A 21,261-nucleotide genomic window follows, 5' to 3' on the forward strand; every position below is an offset into this window, starting at 1 on the left:
ATCTAAGTGGAACTGACATTAATCAGCTCAAGCCCTTGCCTGCCAATAAACAATGACAAAATATTCCCCCATCAGGCCACGGTGGCATGAATATTTCACTTGAATGCTTAAATGATCAGATGTGGGATTTCCTGGTGGAGATGCAGTTTAGTGTCGGTCTGAATGTAATTAGGGTTTTTTTTTTATCTCTCGTGATAAACAAAGGCCTGTGCTTTCTGGTTCATTGAGTGTTTCAGCTCCTCCTCACCAGTCATATGCCATTCAGAGTGATGTCACTGATATGCAACGGAAATAAAAATACAGCTCTGGTTTTAGTAACCCTTCCTTAACCCCAACAGAAATTTTACAAATGCACATTAAGGAATCTCCAATCATTTTTATTTATTTAAAATATTACTGTGATTTCTGAAACCCCTTCAAGCATTCTGCTAAATCCAGTCCACATTCATCAGTGCTTTAATCATGCAGCTTTCAGAAAGAGAGGAAAGATTTTTCATAATCAGGGTAAGTAAATGTTTCATCAGCCAGGCTATTTAATAATCGACAAATTAAATAATGTATTCAGGAAGCTGCACGAAGCAGGTTTTTGCTATAAAATACATCTAGAGCACATTCCAACCACTAAGCTCGCTAAGATGGCAGAGATGCTTTACCTGTTTGCATACAGGTGATCAGTCTACTGCTGACAGCACTCTAGAGAAGCTGACCTTTCCAACACACAACCAAAAAGAGCTAGAGGGTCGTAACAGCAAATACCCTTTGAGTGAAGGCTATGGGTTGTGTGTGCGTTTGTTTGGGGTGGGGGAGAACTCTTTGAAACTGCCCACATAGCTTACAGAAATGTCTGTGTGGGGAAAACAGATCTATACATGCCTTACATCTCAGGATAAATCATGACATGTCATGTTCTGTCACTTAGAAACTACACTAGGAAATATTGAAGGATGGTATGGGTTCCCAAAACAAGCCACACCCATCACTCTGTCAAATCAGACAGAATCCCACAACAATAGCCTGAACTCAAACTGTATTTTCCAATGAATTTCCAGTGCATTGATAATCAGCAACATATTCTTTGTCATACAATAAAATTAAGTGAAGTTCTGAAAACGGACTGACAAACAAGCGTTATTTTGGAAAATATCACATGATGAACATTTTCCTGCTGTGTGACAGAGGTTCTCTAATTTTATACTGAACACATTTATTTATTTTTAAATTACTATTAAGTATTGTACATGGCACAGAGTTTCATACCTAAAATAATAAAAACAAATTTTTAGACAGTATATGGGTAGATGACAAATAGCATGTACATTTATTTTATTTGCATAAAGGCTTTATAAGAGAAATTGTACATCTCAGGTCTAGTAATATGCACTTTTCCTCCTACAATTTTTAATTATCATTTTGCCATTTTAAATACCAATTAGTTTAATTTGAAATGGTCCTGCAGTGTTCCAAATTATTTTGTAAAGCAAAAAATAATAATAACCTTAATTAACGTGTGCCCTTGCAATTAATGTGAGCAATTATACATGGAAAATTATTCTTTAAAATAGTCTGCGGTGTAGTATAGTGTGTCACACAACAGGAAATAGTCTGCAGTGTAGTATAGTTTGCCACACAACAGGAAATGTTGACAGTATTTCTACCCATATATATATATATATATATATATATATATATATATATATATATATATATATATATATATAGTAGGCCTGTAGTCAAAGTATAAAGTATTGAACTTTTGAAATTGAAAAAGGCAGGCAGACAGACAGACAGACAGACAGATAGATAGATAGATAGATAGAATTTAGTGGGCCATTATTTAAGAAAAAAAATCAAAAAGTATGAACAGCCACTTCAAAGTTGTCAATCACTTTACCGCCTTATATAGATTAAGCATAATCTATGAAGACGAATATGGACATCTCAAATAATTTTATGAGCAAACAAGCATGTGACAGTGAAAAAAAAATCACACACCAGTCAAATGGTTGAATTTGTAACACACCGCCCTCCACCTCCGCAAGCTGTCGTGAGCATGCACGCGCTCGCTGTCTCTCTTTCCCCGTATGCGCACAGTCGCACACACAGCGCACTCGCGCGCTCAGAAAAAACTGGCCAACGGTGCTCGCGCACGTCTCAAAATCCCATAGACTTTAAGCACTGATTAACTTTACATAAACTGCGCACGCTGGGCAACAGCCATGCCTGAATGCAAGATAATTCAATCGCTTACTAAAGGGATAGCACCAAACCCGTGTGACTTTCTTTCATTTGAGAAAAACAAAGGGTAAATGAAGAATATTCTGTTCGTTGTTTTTTTACCCACTCTATTAGAATTAATGGGGACTTGTGCGATCAAGCTTCAAAGAGAACGCAAATCACAATAAAAGTAGCCTAACATAAATACAGTTCAAAATATAAGGCTATATTTCTAGTCATCGGCGTTACACAGTACACTAGCATTGTGAATTTAATGATTCAGTTCACAAAATCATTTTAATCATTCACTCTCGGTGTTTTTCGTTTGTTTCTCATACAAACCTATTGTATGACTTCAGAAGATCAGGATATATATATATAGCCTATATAAAACGTTCACTTTGTGTTCTTCGTAAGAAAAAAAAAAGCCACGCACGTTCTTAACAACAATATGCGAGTGAGTAAATGATGACATGACTTTATTGTAAATATTATTATTATTTAGCTTAGCTGTCTCTTGTAGTTTCTATTGGGACTGACGCATACAATACGAGTTTCAGAAACGCGCAAGTGTGAGGTCACTGCTGTATGATTCTGCATGTGATTGTGGCTGAAGCGAAACAGAAAAACGTAGCATCAACAACATTAATACTGTCACCCGTCCACACTAAAAGTTTAAACACTTCTTATTCACTTTTCTTACTGAAAATCCTTCAAGTTTGAAAGCTTTTTCGCAGTCCCCTATTGCTGGTGTTAAAATGAATGAATGTGAATGTCCGAGGCGGGCACAGATGGTTTCATCTTCGTCAGGTAGACAGTTGACCTCTTGTTCTTAACGTGGGAGAAATTAAAAGTGCAACACATGACCTGGCAATGATTGCCAACGAAATACAACGGCTTTCATAAAAACTTGTTGATGTTCATAGATGTAAGGAAGTAAAGCAGTCGCATGGTCACTATAGGAACGAACCTGTTCAACAATCCACTCGGATTACGCCAGCGATGTTACATGAAAGAATGAGATTACAATATTTTCATTGTGAATTAAATGACATACCTGGACGAAACACAGCGGCTGCTATGAAGGCACCGATAAGGCAGACAACCGATTGCATCCTTAGCTATAGAAAACCCCGGATCTCCTTTATACAGTCCGAAGAGATTTTCAAGAGAGATATGTACGTCGAAAGTTGTTTGATAGTATCGAGGGAACTCTCTGGTTGAGTGTGCTGAAAAGATCAGGCGGTTGCTCTGTGCGTAGTTCGCAGGTGAAGTCTGGACGAACAGTGGAGAGAGTGGGAATTCGCGCTGGAGAGTTGGGAAGCAAGCCCCGCCCCCGGTCCGCCCCCAGCGACACGCCTTCTTCGGGTGAAGCCCAGTCGCTGTTGTAACATTTGATATGCTGCTGTCAGTATCGATGGAAAGTCCGATTAATTCTAGCGAATCACTTCTTGCGAACTGGTTCAGGGAGTCTTTAAACCCTTTCTGCATCTAGATACACACAAAGCCCTTTTTAATACTGTATATGCACTACAGTACGCTACTAAAGTTTGGGGTCAGTCAGCTATTTTTATTTTATTTGATAAAAATGCTTTTATTCTGCTAGGACAAATTAAACAATTTAAGTGACAGAAAATTACATTTATAATGTTACAATTTATTTATATTTCATACAAATGCTGTTCTGTTAAACATTAGTTATGGGATGCTAGTTTCCACAAAAATATTAAGCAGCACAACTGTTGATAATACTTGTTTCTTGAGCATCGAATCAGCATCAGAATCATTTTTAAAGGATGGTGTGACATTGAAAACTGGAGTAATGCTGAAAATTTTGATTTGCCATCAAAGGAATTAAAGGTATTGTAAAATATATTAAAATTGAATTTTTGGTTGTAATAATATATATATTCTGAGTATATACATACTCAGAATTTGTGCTCTGCACTTAACACACCAGGAGCAGTGGGCAGCCATTTATGCTACAGTGCCCAGGGAGCATTTGGGGGTTCAGTGCCGTGCTCAAGGGCATCTCAGTCTTGATATTGCCGGCCCGAGATTTAAACCCACAACCTTATGATTAGGAATCATACTCTCTAACCACTAGGCCATGACTTTTCCATATATGTTCTGACAATAATATTTACAGATAACATATGACTGTAATTTCGACCAGTTTTATTATAAACAAATAAAATCTTTTTATTTTAGTCATGCAGCCCAGAATATTGGTGCAGATGAAATCTTCACATCTGAGGTGTTTCAGAAAACTGATGAGCACAATTGTTTTATAAATGCATATAATCACACAGAACACCTCACAAATAAAAATCTGTGTTCAACAGTGTCACCCCAGTTTATTTCCCACCTTGTCACCAGACAGAGAGGCTTTGAGGAAGAAACTGACACCAACTCACACTGAATTTGAATTTGAATATGAATGAAATGCTGCGATGAACCACCCCAATAGCAAGGTTATATTTGTATCATTGCCTGTGCTCTAATGTGCCTTTTTTTTTTTTTTTTTTTACTATATTTCAGAAATAACATAATCTCAAACATTACATTTGCATTTGTTGTTGTTGTTGTTGTTTTTTCATCTTAAATGACAAGAAAGAAAATGTAAATACTATAGTGTTGTCATAGCTAATGATACTTTGTCCTATATTTTAATCCAAAATTAAGAGGTTAACAAAGTGGTATATCAGGTGGCATTCATTTTAAATGACAGTGTTGCTTTTCTTAAGAGAGAGACAAAATGGCTTGTAGCCTAAAAGCAGTAAAAGATTCATCTTTTGTCTTCATCTTTTCAATTTGGTACAGCTGTTTCATTATGAATAACTTCCTGACCCTCCTAAATGAATGGCCTGAGGGGAAAGACTTCAAGGTCTTCTTATGTTTAGGGCATTAACATTAATTAGCTGTGTTTAATGGTCATAAGAGCTATCTGTTTTTTGTTTTTAATGAAGACTAATTCTTAATATTCATTTACTGGAACTGATGAAGGACCTTACAGGACCCTTCAGGTAAGAACATGTACATTTTAATATAATTAGACTTTACAAGACCCCTGAAAGCAATTAACAAACCATATGATCGGAAAGCTAATAAGTCCAACTATATATTTAGCTTAATCTTTATTACAGCTACAACTTGGCTAAGTGTATTATTATTAATAGATCAGTTTGAGAGCTGAAGCCACATGTTTGGCCTCAGTGTGAAATATTATGTGACATCAAGGGGTCAAGGTTTAGCTAGTTAGCATGGCCCCTGCCCTGCTGGTAGATGACGCAACTACACCATCTGGCAGTAAATTAGTCGTCTATTCTGGCAGAATAATTCTGTTTTTAAGTTCTGATATTATATAATATTCTCTAATATTATATAATATATATAATAATCACAATTGTCCATTAAAACCAGATTAGGTATTTACTATATTCATAATCATATATGTGAACGGTTTTAGGACAACTATGATTAAAGGTTTTGATCCACTTGAAATGTTGACTAAATGTTGACTATAGAGAGAGAGAGGTTTAACAATACCTTTATTTGTTTATAAATTTAAAACAAGCTGGTCATCATGTAACATACATAACACTCCATTAACACACCATACTTCACAAAAGAAACATTCATTATTTGTTAACATATAATAGGCAAATTCAGTCTTTAGCCTCCCTGCTATTAACCACTTAAATATTTCTTCAGGATCTGTATTAGGTATTTGTAAACCTTTATTTTCCCGTGTTTTCCACGAGAGAGAGAGAGAGAGAGAGAGAGAGAGAGAGAGAGAGAGAGAGAGAGAGAGAGAGAGAGGTCGAGTAGACTGTACATTTTATGATTTACAGCTCTTTAAAGCATCAGTCACGTGACATTTACATAGTAGAAGAAGTCCAATGACCTTGAGCCAGTCACTGAGCGGGAACGCGAACACCTTTTCTCCAGGTATTACTGTACACACCTCCTCAGGACACCAATTTGATCTTAAACTAAAGAAACAGCGCCTCCCCTTGGTAAATAATATAGGTTGATTTAGTATCTGTTAAGTAACTTATTCCACTTATTTGGATTGTTACATCTTTGAGTCACAAATATAGAGTCTACTCTATATATCGTACGAACAAGCGTGGACATATCATGCAAGTAAAGACAACAAGGAGTATTTTCATGGTCGTGGAAAAAGATTCGACCACCAGGAGTCCACTTTGAACGGAGAAAGGTGTGATGTGTACCCAAGACACGTGTCAGATTTTGTGTGATCTAGATTCTTCACTAGAGCCGCTATTTTTTTCTTTCAACTGTCAGTCCAATTCAGCACTCGATCGGGTTTGGCTGTTTCATGTCCAACCACAACTGTGAACGTGCGCGCGTTCAAAATAGACTTCATTTTCGATGGGGAGTAGACCACAGGGCTGAAAATGCGTTTAGCTATACTCATCTATCATCTCCGGCACACGCACAAATCAACAAAGTCTTAAGCCAACGAATACAACTGCGAAAATATGACTGATTAGATCGGTTCGAAATCGTGTCACCGCGTGCTCAATATGTTCAGCATGTTTACTTGAGGTTCACCTGTCTCAGACATTTTCATTATCGAATAAGGAAAACATTTATTCAGCGTTTGTTTGTGCAAAAACCGCTGTAGCTTTATCACCGAGAGACAGCTGAAGCTACTGGATATGAGTTGGAATTTATTTCCTTGGAGTTAGTTTTAACAACTGAAGTGTAATATGGGACATTACAAAAGGACCCCTTATCTGTCCTTCAGGCATAACGAATGGAAGACTAATTATCTGTCTGGCCTTTGCAAGTCCAGCGCCATTTTCAAACCAAGACTGGCGGCATTTTTTATTTATATCCTGCAGTTTTAAAGATATAAGGAGTTTGGCTTCTCAGCATGCTTTGTGTCAAAACTGTATGAGTAGCTGTCAAAGACTTTCCTAGATTAATATAACAAAATACCATCTATCTATCTGTCTGTCTGTCTAGCAAATGTTCATTTAGAAATACATTTCTGATTGGTTAATAATATTCACTGTCTTCCATGGATATGAGACCAGTAATTGATTATATTGAAAATCACCTCAGTATACCTTAGTGGGCTAATATTACTGTAATATTGTTGCTGTGTTTGTCTTGTTGCTAGGCCATAAGCTGTCAATTGATGTATGGTTTGTTAGGATTGGACAATATTAGGCCGGGATACAACTATTTGAAAATCTGGAATACGAGGGTGCAAAAAACTGCCTTTCAATTTGTCCAAATGAAGTTTTTAGCAATGCATATTACTAATCAAAATTTTAGTTTTAATATATTTACAGTAGGAAATGTACAAAATATCTTCATGAAACATGATCTTTACTTAATATCATAATGATTTTTGGCATAAAAGAAAAATCTCTCATTTTGACCCATACAAAGTATTTTTGGCTATTGCAACAAATATATCCCAGCAACTTAAGACTGGTTTTGTGGTCCAGGGTCACATTTTATCTTTGTGATATCAGCAACTGAACTGAGTACTTGAATGAATGATTTAGACATTCAGTTTTCACTTCTTTTGCCATAGAATATTTTATTTCAGTTGGGAATTCAGTTTGAGATAAGAAATTGTGATCTAAAACTATCCAGACAGCACCTGTATTTTTCATACAAAGTTTTTTATTATTTATTTGTTTGTGAAACTATACTTCAGATTTCTCTTTTATGCGAGTCTCACTCTTTGGCATTTGTACCTGTGGAATACTAATCTGCACCACTGATGTGTTTTCTCATTTTTCTCATACTAGGACCTGTTTACTTCCCTTTGACGAGGAAAAAACAGAGACTGATGGAGCTTCATACAGGTAGCCTTTACGTTTTTCTGTACAGGAAATGTCAGTTAAACACTAGATTGATTGTTATATTGACTCATTTGGCATGGTAGGGAAACCTTGTAGTTCTTAAAGGTTTGACGAAGGTGAGCTGTAGACAAGAAAATAAATGTTTATGCAGATTGTCTGAGTTTAGTCTCTTGTGTGTTGATGTCATCGCCTGGCCCGTATGTGTGTTTGAATTGAAAGCCCACAGCATTTTCCATTGGAGGGAGAAGCCCACGGAAGCCTATTGAGAATGAAATTGTATATTTTATAATCAAAGGAATCACGCTATTCACAGTGTGTAACGAGTACTCTGTAATTATACCTGCCAGTGTACATGATTCAAACAGTTATTAGTGATGGTCATAGGAAATGGATTGAGCACACTAGACTGTTTGATTAGGTATTAAAAGAGATATTAGAAGTGTTTTGTGACAAAGGTGGCAATTTAGAGCAATTGGTTTTAATGGTTAATTCACGTTCAATGGATAACCTTTTTTTAAGTGAAACTGTAACATTTATATGAATATTATTTAGATAAATATTTATTGTAAGAGCTTCATGCTTGATTGTACCTTGAAAGGCCTCAATTGGCCTTTTGTAGCTTGCTAGTTTAAGACAAAGAAAAGTACAATGATGTGCATCAGTGAAGTTCCAAAGATATTTGTTGTTGCATATTATCAGATATGTGTGATAGATGTGATCCTTTCTGCTGAGAGGGTGATTTTCTTCTGACTTGTCTGGTAAGGGGTGAACAATAAGGATGTTCTGACAGTCCTGAAGCCATTGTGAGTGTGTTTCGTACTTGTTAATCAATGTTGTGTTGTCACTACATCTCTTTTGAACCTGTGTTGATTTTATAAAGATTTTCATGCTGTGCAAGCTGAAACATTTATTATTGAATATTTTTGCTAATTTTGCAAATCAGTAAGTTATCTGGCTGGCTGACACAGATGAGGTTTTGTTGAAACTGTGAGAATGATTTGTTGATAGCCTTGGATGCATCAGTTAGAATGGGATGAATAAGATAAACAGATCAGTAATGTTTCGCACCATATGCCCTCATTTTTTCCTCAAAAGTCTGAGTTGGTATTTACAGCTGTCAGTTAGTCAGTTAAATTATATCCAATAATTTCCTTGTTTTGTTTTTATAGTAATTTTTATTATTTTTTTTCAATAAACTTATTTTTGTATGTCCATATCCATTTTTGTTAAGCAAATGAATGGTTTTCAACATGAAGTAATTTCTGAAAGATTATGTGACAATGAAGACTCGAGTAATGACTGCTGACATGGGAATAAATTAATTTATTTAAAGATTAATATAGAAAACAGTTATTTTAAATTGTAATAATATGTACCAGTATTACTGTTTTTTACTCTATTCTTAATCAAATAAATGCTGTGCGAGCGGACTTCAGAACAACCTCTATCTATCTATCTATCTATCTATCTATCTATCTATCTATCTATCTATCTATCTATCTATCTATCTATCTATCTATCTATCCGTCTGTCTGTCTGTCTGTCTGTCTATGTATCTGTTTGTCTGTCTGTCTGTCTATCTATCTATCTATCTATCTATCTATCTATCTATCTATCTATCTATCTATCTATCTATCTATCTATCTATCTATCTATCTGTATCTCTCTCTCTCTCTATGCTGGTGATCTTCCTCATTTTTGTGTACGGATGCCCTCACATAAGTATTTTTTTCATTCTTTAGATGTACTCTGGACTGCTGCTCTTTATTTCCTATTGGATTGATTTCAATGGTACAATTTAAGCCCAGTACAAGACTATAAAGGATTTTCAAAGAAAAGCCACCAGTGACAAAAGCAGTTTAACCCTGCTTTTTGGACACTTAATCTGTGTCCAAGAAACTGACCTCTTTTTGTGTCATAACGTAAAGCTAGGAGAAAAACCTCATCTGAGTGTTCATTACTGTTAGCCTCCATCTAGAAACATTAGAGCGCTTGGAGCAAAAGTCAAGGTGTTATTCTGGTTTGAAATCTTTTGATTGTTCCGTATATAATTGGTTGTGATTTCACTCGAGCACAGAGAAAACTTACTGAGAAACAATGCGGCTCACTGCAAATTGTTGAAGAAATATGGTAATCACTTGGTAATGGATTACTGCAAATTATAATCCATCATTTACATCTATTAAATTCAATGGACCATGAATTTCATGCCTCAAAGAAATTGCAATATAGATCTTTCTGGGAATTAATTAGGTCCATTTTGAAACCATTAAATCCAAATGTTTAATAGATTAGGGTCAGGTTCTGTTTTTAGACTCGAAATGTCACATTATTGTGTTGTGGCTTTGTGCTGCGTTTTGATCTGAGGAAAGTCCCTGATTGTTTGTCCTGGCTGTATGGTTGGGATTGATGTTTATCGAAACGGAGGAGCTGGGTAAGAATCGGATGGGTGATTATGGTGCGGTTATCAAAAGCCTGAATACCTCCAATTGTCACATCCATCTCAGGCTTTCAGCTGGCAAGATGAGCATGATTCCATAATTATGTGTGCAAAGTGGCTCTGAGGGGCCAGCAAGTGGTGCATACAAGAGCTATTATTTACTGTGGGCAACACAGAATACACTATCGAATAACCTGTGCAATTGCATGTGCTAGAGATAAACCCCATTATCCTGCTCAGTAACTTCAATGTGTATTATTATTTCCTATCATTTCGTTTCCAAACACAGCCCACGCGTAGAAGCGTATTATCAGAAATCATGAAAACATGAAACATTTTTCTAATTGCCACTTGTTCCAGCATCCCTAAAGGTGAATAAATCTCTTTAGTTTGTGGTCATAAAACACTTTTTCAAGAAACAGGTTTAATATTACATGGAAAAGTAATTCCCGACAACATAAACAACACACATCCATACGTGAAAAGTTTATTTTTAAACCACTATGTTCTACAAGTGGAAGCCATTAAAGGGCTGCAACAATTGTTGTTTGCAAACTACTAATGATTTCCTTTTTAAAGCACACATTGGTTTCAGAACTCACATTTGAGGTATGACTGTATGTAATTTATATTTTAGAGCAAAACATTAGCATGTATTAATACTCAAATCAATTAGGTTAGCTTTTGGGTTGGCCAATCAACTAATGTTTTGACTGGACATATCTGTTATGTTTGTGTTTTTGTGCCTTGTAAGCTTAAGGATTTGGTTTTCAGTGATTATATTGCGGGCTGTTGTGAATTTAGCTGACTGACATACCATACATCACTATAGTAAAGTTATCACGCAGGCTATCATATAGACAAGGTTTGTAATTGGAGAAATTGCTTGAGATAATCTTAAAAACCAATGAGCCCAAATGAGCATTGAAGCTTTTAAGATGGACATATGTAAGCGAGTTTTTAGACATGGGGAACATTATCCAAATGGACTTACAGATCCACTTGCATACTTTTCTTACATTAGTGCAAATGTGTCTTGGAAATAGCTCAAAGTTAAATGTAATTACACTGATCAGATCTGTTCTGTGATTATAATGCATTCGCCTGGAATGATAGTCATAATGCCTTCGCCTGAAACAGAGTGGCAGAGACTGTATCTTCTGTGAAGTTAGCAGTCGAGAACATTAATGGCATTTAAACTCATTACTGACTTTGAGAGATACAGAGAGAATCACAATATCTGTCTTACATATTGACCGCATTTAAATTCCTGTATGTTTTTCTAAAGGGAAGAATGACATGTTTGAGCGAACCTCAGAGGCTGTGTTAATTGACTCAACTTGAGTGATGTCATTAATATATTTAACTCCGTCATTAACGAGTGTGAACCCACTCAAATGTTCTTTCAGGGTTTTTCACCTCTGTCATAAGCATATTACCAGATAACGCTTTCCTTTTGAATTATGTCAAGAGGCTAATTACCAAAATGTCACGAGCTAGTTACTTCAGAGCCTGCATTTTTCCACGTGGGCTTTAAAAACAAGGGGAGTTTGAGATTGTCTTGATGCTTTATCCGACACCTGCAGTCGGCTCAGCTGCAGGTGCACCCTCCAGGCATCAGACACTTTAGTGCACCTATACAGAATTAACATAGCTGCACCAAATTGCGGCACTGAGAAAATTAATTTGCACTGAGCGAAAAAAGGGGAAGAGAGAAAAAAGGATGAATAGGAGCCAAAAGATAGAGACAGACAACCACAGACGAGTTCCCATTTGGGTCATCCTACAAAACAGGTGCCTGTTGCGTTCCTCATGTGCGTGTTTTAATATTACGTTAATGATGAATAGCTGATGCCAGCTTTTATTATGCGTTAGTACACTCTCAGAATTTTTTTTACAAAGCCATCACTGTGGCTTTACCTTTTCAAAAGGTACACTTTTTAAATAAATTTTACTCCTAAAAGGTGCACATTGGTACCTTAAAAGTACATATTGTTACCTAAATAGTAGTACATTTTAAAGGGTTACTGCCCCAGTGACAGCTTTTGTACCTTTTTTATGAGAGTGTGTTGATGGTTTAAACTTATAAAGAAAAAGTAAAAAATCATTCTCTATCTCTCTGTAATACACACAGATGTAAAATATACTACCGTACAAAAGATTATTTTTTCTTTGTTTCTGAAAGAAGCCTCTTATGCTCACCAAGCTCCCGATTAAATTTAATATTTGAAGTCACCAAAGAAATCTGAAAACAACTGTGTCATAAATGTTGTTACTCTTGCTCAAATAGCGTTATAAAAAGCTTGTTTTTCATGCTAGATCAGCCAGTGTGCATGTGCAGCCCGGAGCACACGTCTCAGAACGCTGGCTGTTTCTATAGCTACCGGGACGCTTCTAACGGCAGCTGCAGAGACACACTGACTTTACTGATTAGCGTTTGGCTCTTTCTTTCAGAAGGCGGGGCTTCCTGCGATTGAGCAGCTCTATCGAGCATTGCATTTTCCCCATTCAAAACTATGTGAGTGACACATCTTGGGTATTCTATCCACCTTTTCTTTTTCTAGCGGAACAAAGCAGTTCTGGTAGATATTGAAATTTGGTGTGTCTTATCTTGATATTTAAATGTATTATCTTAATTATGAGTACACTGGTTTGTAGTGCAAACAGTTTTACCATTTACTGCATGTTGTTATTCTCTTCGTTATTTACCTATAGCAGCCAGTGAACCAGTAGGCTCACCAATAGGCTTACTTCCGCGTTGAATGAAAAGGTGAATAGTCTTCATTTAGACGTAAAATGTGTCTCCCAGACAACAGAGCCCTTCATATTAGGGCTGCACATTTCCATGTGTGTGGATAACTCCAGACTCCTTCGCACACTGCAGCCAAACTTCCTGTTTTTCCCTCTCCTTTTAAACACTTCATGTTTGATCTTCTCTGTATCATGAGCAAAGGGCTGGCAGGTTGGATCCTGACATCCTTTGAGGCGCAGGTAGGCGTAGATTGGCAGTAATAAGGGCTGTTTGTCACCTCTGGGGACTCTGCATTCTCCCCAGCAACACACTGAAGCTTTTTATGAAAAGAGAACCAAAACAGATCCTCTTCTCTGTTGAAACTTAGCAAAAAGGTATCTCCTTTTTACTGCATCATCTTCCAAAGGGTGTTTGTGATGACTCCATTTTGCCATTTTAGTTTCAAGCGAAATGTTCCAAGCACCCATGTCACATTTATAATTTACAGATTGGGAAAAAATAGACAGAAGGAGAAGTTTTGTCTGTTCTTTCTGTTGTGCATATAGAGGACATTGCCTTTAGAGAGAAAAAATAACAGACCATGTTCCATTTTTGGTGATTTACGGGCTGTGTTTTGGATTTTGCTTGCAATTCTCAGCTTGTGAATCTGAGCCATAAAGAAAAGGTATACTATGTCTGCAGGCATTCACAAATCATGCTTATTTGGCGAGTGTAAAATCAAATGCAGAATGTTTTAGAATCGGTTACGATCCCCCGTGGTTTTAAGTTATTGCAGCACTCTAACAACATCTTGCCTTTTGTCATTTATTGTAATAAACTCTGTGTGCCATTGTTGCTGCTCCCACCTGTCTGCCAATCATTCAGGTCCATGTAATACCGCCTGCTCTGTATGTGTATATAAAGTGCTAAAGGAATAGTTCACCCAAAAAATGTACATTTATTGTACACTGACACAAATATGATGGATTTGAGAATCATGATTATCCGTGAAGTGTTACATAGTCATGTTTAATCTGAAAGCTACACTGCACCATTAAAAAATTTTTTTGATGTTTTTTTTAGTAGAAGCATCTTACCTAGGTTGTATTTATTTGAATAAAAATACAGTAAAAAAGTGATATAGTGATACATTTTAAGTTAAAAGTGAATAAAAGCTTGGTTGATACAGTGATAGCCTTGCACACAGGAAGCGTGAATTCAATTGTAACCCATTAGGTGTTGGATGTGACCCAACTAACCTTAAGCAAAAAACACAGTATTGAAACTCTTCAATTGTTAGCAGGCTGGTGATGAAAGAAACTTTATGTTTTGTTCATGCTTGTTAAGCTGTTGCTTTTAAACTGTTGACTATACCAGGCCAAAAAGTCTCAGAATCCTATGCTGAAAGCATTTTGTACAATTTAGCAAACAGTAAACTAGCTGTGGTATAAGAATAAAGTACCTGAAATGGAGCTAGTGTACTTACTAGCAGCATAAAAACGTTTTATGAGTGTTTGGTTTAGAACAAAAAGTAAAACACATTTTTCAAGAAGAAAACAGTTTAAACTTGTTTTCTGATAGTTGGTCTCCCATCCTGGCCAAAAAGGTGTTCAACTGGTTTGCCACTTAACCTAACCAGCTAAACAATTCCCAAACCCCTTTTTACTTGGCAACAGATCAGCTCAGCCAGGCTGAAAGACCAGCTTAAGCTTTTTTTTAGAAGGGTAATTATTGCTGCAGTGAACAATTAAATAATAATTAACAGCTAATACAAAAGTCCAATGATGTTAGCAAGGCTATAACGTGTTAATTTGCCTTTAGGTCTTGCAAAGGACTGATGGTTATTATGAAGTCCTAGACAAGGATCGGGCTCTTCTCTATCTCTCCGCTGTCACTATTTAAAGCATCCAAGTGTAGAAGCGAGCTGATCTGTGATGTATGAGAGAGAGAAAGACAGATGCTCACAGCTGCGTGTTGGCCTCCCCGCATTAAAACACTCACCACACAATCGGCAGTGTGGAGTTGACTGAAGTACTTTTAAGTGCGTCTTGGAACAAAAAACAAAAAAAGAACCAACTCCAAGAAAGTCTTCTACATAAATGTCTAATTCAAAAGAAAAAAGAAAAGAAAAAACATCAGAAAAAGCTCACAGCGTCTGCAATACATGTGGAATGTGATGCTAATTTAGTGTCTAACACGTTTTTTCAGTGGAGTTAAGATCTGACAACTTAAGTTATAAACTTTGCCAAGAATGCTAATTGTTGTACTGAGACTTTCAAGAAAATTGACCTAAACCATATCAAATTATGGTTCTTCAGCCAGCTTGTAATAATAGGAGAACCTGTTTTATAAGGTTCCATGTCTTGAAAGTAGGCTACTTTATTTAAAGCTGCAGTTCGTAACTTTTATTACATTATTTGATAAACTTGAAAAACATCCCAAGAGTAATATAGAGCAATAATGTAATGTGAATAATTGCTTCGATTTTGGTGTCATGGTGGTTGCACATTATTAAAGTCTTTACAGTGTTTTTGTTTATAAATGACGTACTGCATGGAGTTTTTCCACTGAAATGTTCCATAGGAAAATTACTACTTTATTCCAAAAAAGTGCATATTTAATTTGATAGATTTCACAAGCAATTTAGTTATTTTATTTTGTCCATTTTTTGAGCTATACAGTGCCCAAGGGGCAATTAGATTTCCCTATGGGCAGTAATTTTCTGCTGAAGAGTTCACTTCTATTTGGCATTCTAAAAGGGTTTTGACCAGTTACTTTCCAGTGTCAGTTTCCTAGTTGTCCCACTATCTGTCTGCTGGACTTTAATTCCGACTTAATTTGGGATATATGTCATATTCTTTCATTTCTGGCCTTGCAGAATTTCTAACAATCCCTCCAAAAATAGCTAATATTATATTCTGGCAGACTTTAAAGCGCTTAATTGAGCTAATACCCCCCGATTCAATGACATCGCAGCATTGCACTTGTTAACTGCTGGCACAGAACATGAGGCTAATTGGAAGAAAAGAGGAGAAAGTTTGGCTGTTGCGTAAGCGAAGAGAAATTAATATTTTCAAGTACACATGACAGAACGAACGTCCCCCGATGACATCTGGATAATGAAATGACTGTGTCCATATTCAATGAGTATATTCATATGGATCTGTTCCAAATTTACCATGCCAACTCAGACAGCTATCCAGCATGATTCGGATGTAAATTGCATGGCTGTTTTGCTACACGCTGGATATTGATTGTATTTTTCTTTCTTGTTATTCCCTTTTGCTCCCTTAATAGCATTTATTAAAGTTAAAATAAAGTAATTTATTGGTGCTCGCAGTCCAATCAGGGATTCATTAAAGTAAAGATATTGAATTGCTAGATTCCAAAGGACCTAAAAGAGTGAATATTTGAAAAGCTAGGCATTCCAAATGAAGTAAAGTCAATGTGTGTGAATGTCTGAGACATATTTTATTATACTTTTTTTGCACTGAATAGATGACATGTTTACAAGTCGTTTCCAATTAATTAACTCATCAAAGATGTAGATTTAAATAAAGCATCATTTATAAACATAATGTGCAATGTTTAATAGGCCCATTAAAGTCTTATTAGGGAGCACATGTGGGTGTTTTTAATATCCCTGCCAGACTGGTGATAATAGCCACAGTTTCCTTGAGCATCAGGGGTGATTATTTTTATTTTTTTATCTTTTCCATCAGTAAATCTCCCATCAGCCCTTGAATTCCTTGTCCATCACGGCAAATGCAAAAATAACAGCAGTTATTGAATTCTACAAATGTAGAGAACTGTATGCAGTAATAGCAACACTAAAAATCGCATATCTGCATCCAAATTATCACAGTTGTACTAAAGTGGTTCATACTGTGTTTAGATCTCCAGGTTCCTGCATCCGTACAGTGCTGCATCTATTCTCAAGAACTGCACCAGCAGCTCACAGTATTTGAAATACTAGAGAATGTATGCACAATATTAATATGACCACACAGACAAACAGTCTTATATTATAGCATAACTGCAGTTCAGTACAATATGAAAACTGCCACCGTTACCATGCCAACAGCTGCAGTTGCACAGTAACTACACCCATTTTGCCGTAGATGTCATATACAAATAAATGTTGCACTACTGGACTAAACTGCAGCTGTTTTGGGTTGAGTTTAACTTGTATTGCATTAAAGTGTATAGTTAATATGAGATAATATACCGCGAACTGTACTTGTACTGCTACAGGGGCCTACAGTTGTACTTTACTTAAAGGGTTAATTCACCCAATAATCAAAATTATGTCATTAATAACTCACCCTCATGTCGTTCCAAACCCGTGAGACCTCCATTTATCTTCACAACACAGTTTAAGATATTTTAGTTTTAGTCCGAGAGCTCTCAGTCCCTCCATTGAAACTGTGTGTACAGTATACTGTCCATGTCCAGAAAGGTAAGAAAAACATCATCATAGTAGTCCATGTGACATCAGAGGGTCAGTTAGAATTTTTTGAAGTATTTGAATACATTTTGGTCCAAAATAGCAAAAAAATATGACTTTATTCATCATTCACTTTTCTTCTGGGTCTGTTATGAGATTTCAAAACTCTGCAGTGTATGATATCCGGTTCGCGAACGAATCATTCGATGTAACCGGATCTTGAACCAGTTCACCAAATCGAACTGAATAATTTAAAAAGGTTCGCGTCTCCAATACGCATTAATCCGCAAATGACTTAAGCTGTTCACTTTTTTTAATGTGGCTGACACTCCCTCTGAGTTCAAACAAACAAATATCCTGGAGTAATTCATTTACTCAAACAGTACATTAACTGAACTGCTGTGAAGAGAGAACTGAAGAGGAACACCGAGCCGAGCCAGATAACGAACAAAAGAGAAGTGTTTCGAGTGCAAAAGAACCGGTGAACCGTTTTCTTAAACCGGTTTATTGAATTGAACTGTCCAAAAGGACTACTGGTGATCCGAAAACCGATACAATCGGTTCTTGACAATCCGATTTCAATCTTTTGTTCGTTATCTGGATATTATTATCAATTATCAATTTAGAAGTTTTTGCTTTATATTTTAGTGGGACTATGCAGTAAAAAAAGGTCAGGCTGATATGGCGAAATATATATATATTATCACTATATATATATATATATATATATATATATATATATATATATATATATATATATATATATATATAAACCCCCCCCCCCCATCATGCAATATCTGTTTTGTGGTTTCAGTTTTTATCAAACAAAATGGTGAAAAATTTGTGAAGTAAACTCTCAAAACAGCTGTGGATATTATGAAGTTCATGTCCTCATGTAATCCAAGGTCTTTTGAATCTACAATATAGATTTTAAGGTGAGCTACCACTTTAAAGTGGAAGTGAAACGGTGAGTCAAGTTTACACTGTTTAGTAAACCGATTACCACTTTATTTAAAAAAATATATAACAAACACTTCAAAAAGTAAAGAAATGCTTATATATTACTTCAGTGGCCAACGGAGCAAACCAACCCCGTGACATCACTCACAGTGGTACTACAAGATGGTGGTGAGCTTTTTTTTAAAAATCACTTTACTAAATAATGTAAACTTGACTGACTGCTTCACTTCCACTTTACATACTACAGAAGTGTTTTATTACAGTACAGTTCTTCACTGTGCAGTGCAGAATCTTTGTACTGCACAAAACTGCATGTTCTACTGCCTAGATAGTCGTAATACTGCAATCATACTGCGGTAAGGGTAACTGCTACGTCTGTGAAATATCCTGTCAGTTAGGCAGGTAATCCGTCTGAAGGGCCTAGCAGTGTTCAAAGCTGCCATCTTTATGCCAATGCTGAATTTTTAAAAGAGGATTAATTCTTGAGTAAATATTGGCTCCAAAACAGGAACCAGTGGGCTGTTCGTTTGATGCTGATCGAGGTGCCACACTGTGTTGATGTACCCTAGACCTACACTTCCTTTCCAGCTGCTCTCTTTAGCAGAGAGATAAAATAAAAATACTTTGTAGTACAGCACAGAACTTTTCACACCTTATTCCCCCTTCCAAATGTCTACATACGTGAAAATATGCTATTCTGATATATGTGGATGGATAAAACTTTCCAACACGAGGTCAGAACTTCATTCTGTCATAAAAGTTTAAACACCACTCTGACCTGTAGTGGCTATAGTTTTATTAGTGGAGGTTTCTCAGTACCCCGTGCCAATCAATAGTTAATTAAAGGCCAACAGACTGAATAGAAGACTGCGAATCTGAGTTTGTGGGCTGAGCGGGATGCTGCTGGAGTGATTTCCCAGACCTCTGTTCAATACGGCTGGCTTCCTCGATCACTTAGTGAGCTATTGAGTAGATTCATAATTGCTAGATGCTGTTTTGGTCTGGTCAGTGCTGCATTTAGTCTTTTATCTAAGATTTTAAGTCGTTCTTAGATGTTGTTACAGACATAGATGCGATTGCAATAGATTACTGTTATTTTCTAGGAATACAGTATTTGTTTGAAAGATGTTTGAGTGTTTGAGAAACAGCATTTACGGAATGTCTGGAAACGCATATTATTGAAAAAAAAAAAGCTTTTGTTCAAAAATATTCAAACTGGGCTCTTAAAGGGCTGTGAGGGGCAAGAGAGGATGTAAGAAAAAAAGTAATATTTTATTTTATTAGGCTTTATGGCTGGAAGTTGGATAAATTATGATTGATTTTTTAAATTATGTTATTCTGTCTTTAGTGACAATATATAATATTATTGTATTATAGGTATAGTGTTTATAATTGTTTTATATGTATTTTGGAGAATGTATTTATTAGGGATTGATTAATTGTTTTATATTTTTAGGATGAAAATTTTACCATCAGTCCAGGGACTGCAGATGGAAATAGCCTTCTGGCTAATTCTGGCACATGTTATATTTATGTATTATTTATGTGCATTGTCCCTGTCAAATAAAATGTAACTAAAATAAAATAAATATTTTGCACCATTTTTCCATTTCTGAAGCTGCTAAAAGTTATCTTTCAGGACTACCGTAGCATACAGTTAACCCTAAAGCTAATAGAGTAGAATACACAAAAGTCAAACCCATCAAAACCAACTCCAGCATGTCCCATCTCACTTGTTACAATTTTAGTCCCCACGGTTCACCCCTCCAGCGTCACACTCAACTGTCTATCTGTCTACTGTCTGTCTAGCTCCCTCCCACCTTGGCTATCTTACACCACCTCGCAGCTCCTTATTACTCTCACCACTGGCCTGCCGCCAGCCAGCAGGCAGCTAAATCCCGCCCCTCACTGATTTCTTGGTTTTCTGTAATCACAATGCCCCATATTCACAAAGCCTTTTAAAACACCAGCTGTTCCTGGCTCACTTTAGATTTTTGTTAAATGGTGTCTGAGATTAGTAGTGACAGGCCGATGATACCTGATCCCGGAGCATCGCAGCTAGCATGAGATACTTTATGAAAACACATGCCGAGTGCTCAGTGAAGTTCGTATGAGAGGCATTAGTACAGTAAGGGAAATTTAGAGGTTAAAGAAGGAAAGGTACGGAGGAAAACAAACAATAGCATTGGAGCCATAAAGCTGTCAATATGTAGCACAATGTTTTTTTCCAGAAACCAGGGAGTGTAAATCATCTGAGAATGAACCTGATGTAAGAACTCCATGGGTGGTAGCTGTTCCAAGCGTTTGGGGCAGATTTCTTTCAGCTTGACATTTTTGCTGGTCTCAGCATGCTAGCATTTCATCAGTCATATTGTGTCACTAAGTGTTTAGCTCAGCTAAAGACACAAAAATACGCATATTCTCAGCTCTTTGTTCATTTGAACAATACGTTGATCCAGACTTAAAGTCATTAAATCTACTTTAAACGTCTGTACAGGCTTTTCTAATCCAACATAAAGTTTGTCTTGACAAGCTAGTTATATGTTATTTTACCATTATTTCAATTAACAAAACTGGTTTAATAAGATTAGTTTTAGTTAATGATAGGCCTAACCTT

At 36.4% G+C, this 21,261-nt stretch overlaps 1 protein-coding gene and 1 long non-coding RNA gene across 4 annotated transcripts in view; one reads left to right on the top strand and one right to left on the bottom strand.

The window, feature by feature from the left end:
* Positions 1-3,511, bottom strand: part of alcama (activated leukocyte cell adhesion molecule a) — a 60,661-nt gene extending 57,150 nt beyond the window's left edge. For both annotated transcript variants that reach the window (XM_026273701.1, XM_026273700.1), the window contains exon 1: positions 3,272-3,511. In XM_026273701.1, coding sequence (XP_026129486.1) covers positions 3,272-3,329 — 58 coding nt within the window. In that variant the 5' untranslated portion in view covers positions 3,330-3,511. The remainder of the gene's footprint in view (positions 1-3,271) is intronic.
* A 2,765-nt stretch (positions 3,512-6,276) lies between these two features.
* The window catches only part of LOC113110464 (uncharacterized), a 46,374-nt gene continuing 31,389 nt past the window's right edge, over positions 6,277-21,261 (top strand). For both annotated transcript variants that reach the window (XR_003293149.1, XR_003293148.1), the window contains exons 1-2: positions 6,277-6,439; positions 8,013-8,069. This is a non-coding gene — a long non-coding RNA (uncharacterized LOC113110464). The remainder of the gene's footprint in view (positions 6,440-8,012; positions 8,070-21,261) is intronic.

The sequence above is a fragment of the Carassius auratus genome, chromosome 10 (genome assembly GCF_003368295.1).
Source record: "Carassius auratus strain Wakin chromosome 10, ASM336829v1, whole genome shotgun sequence".
NCBI classification, from domain to species: domain Eukaryota; kingdom Metazoa; phylum Chordata; class Actinopteri; order Cypriniformes; family Cyprinidae; genus Carassius; species Carassius auratus.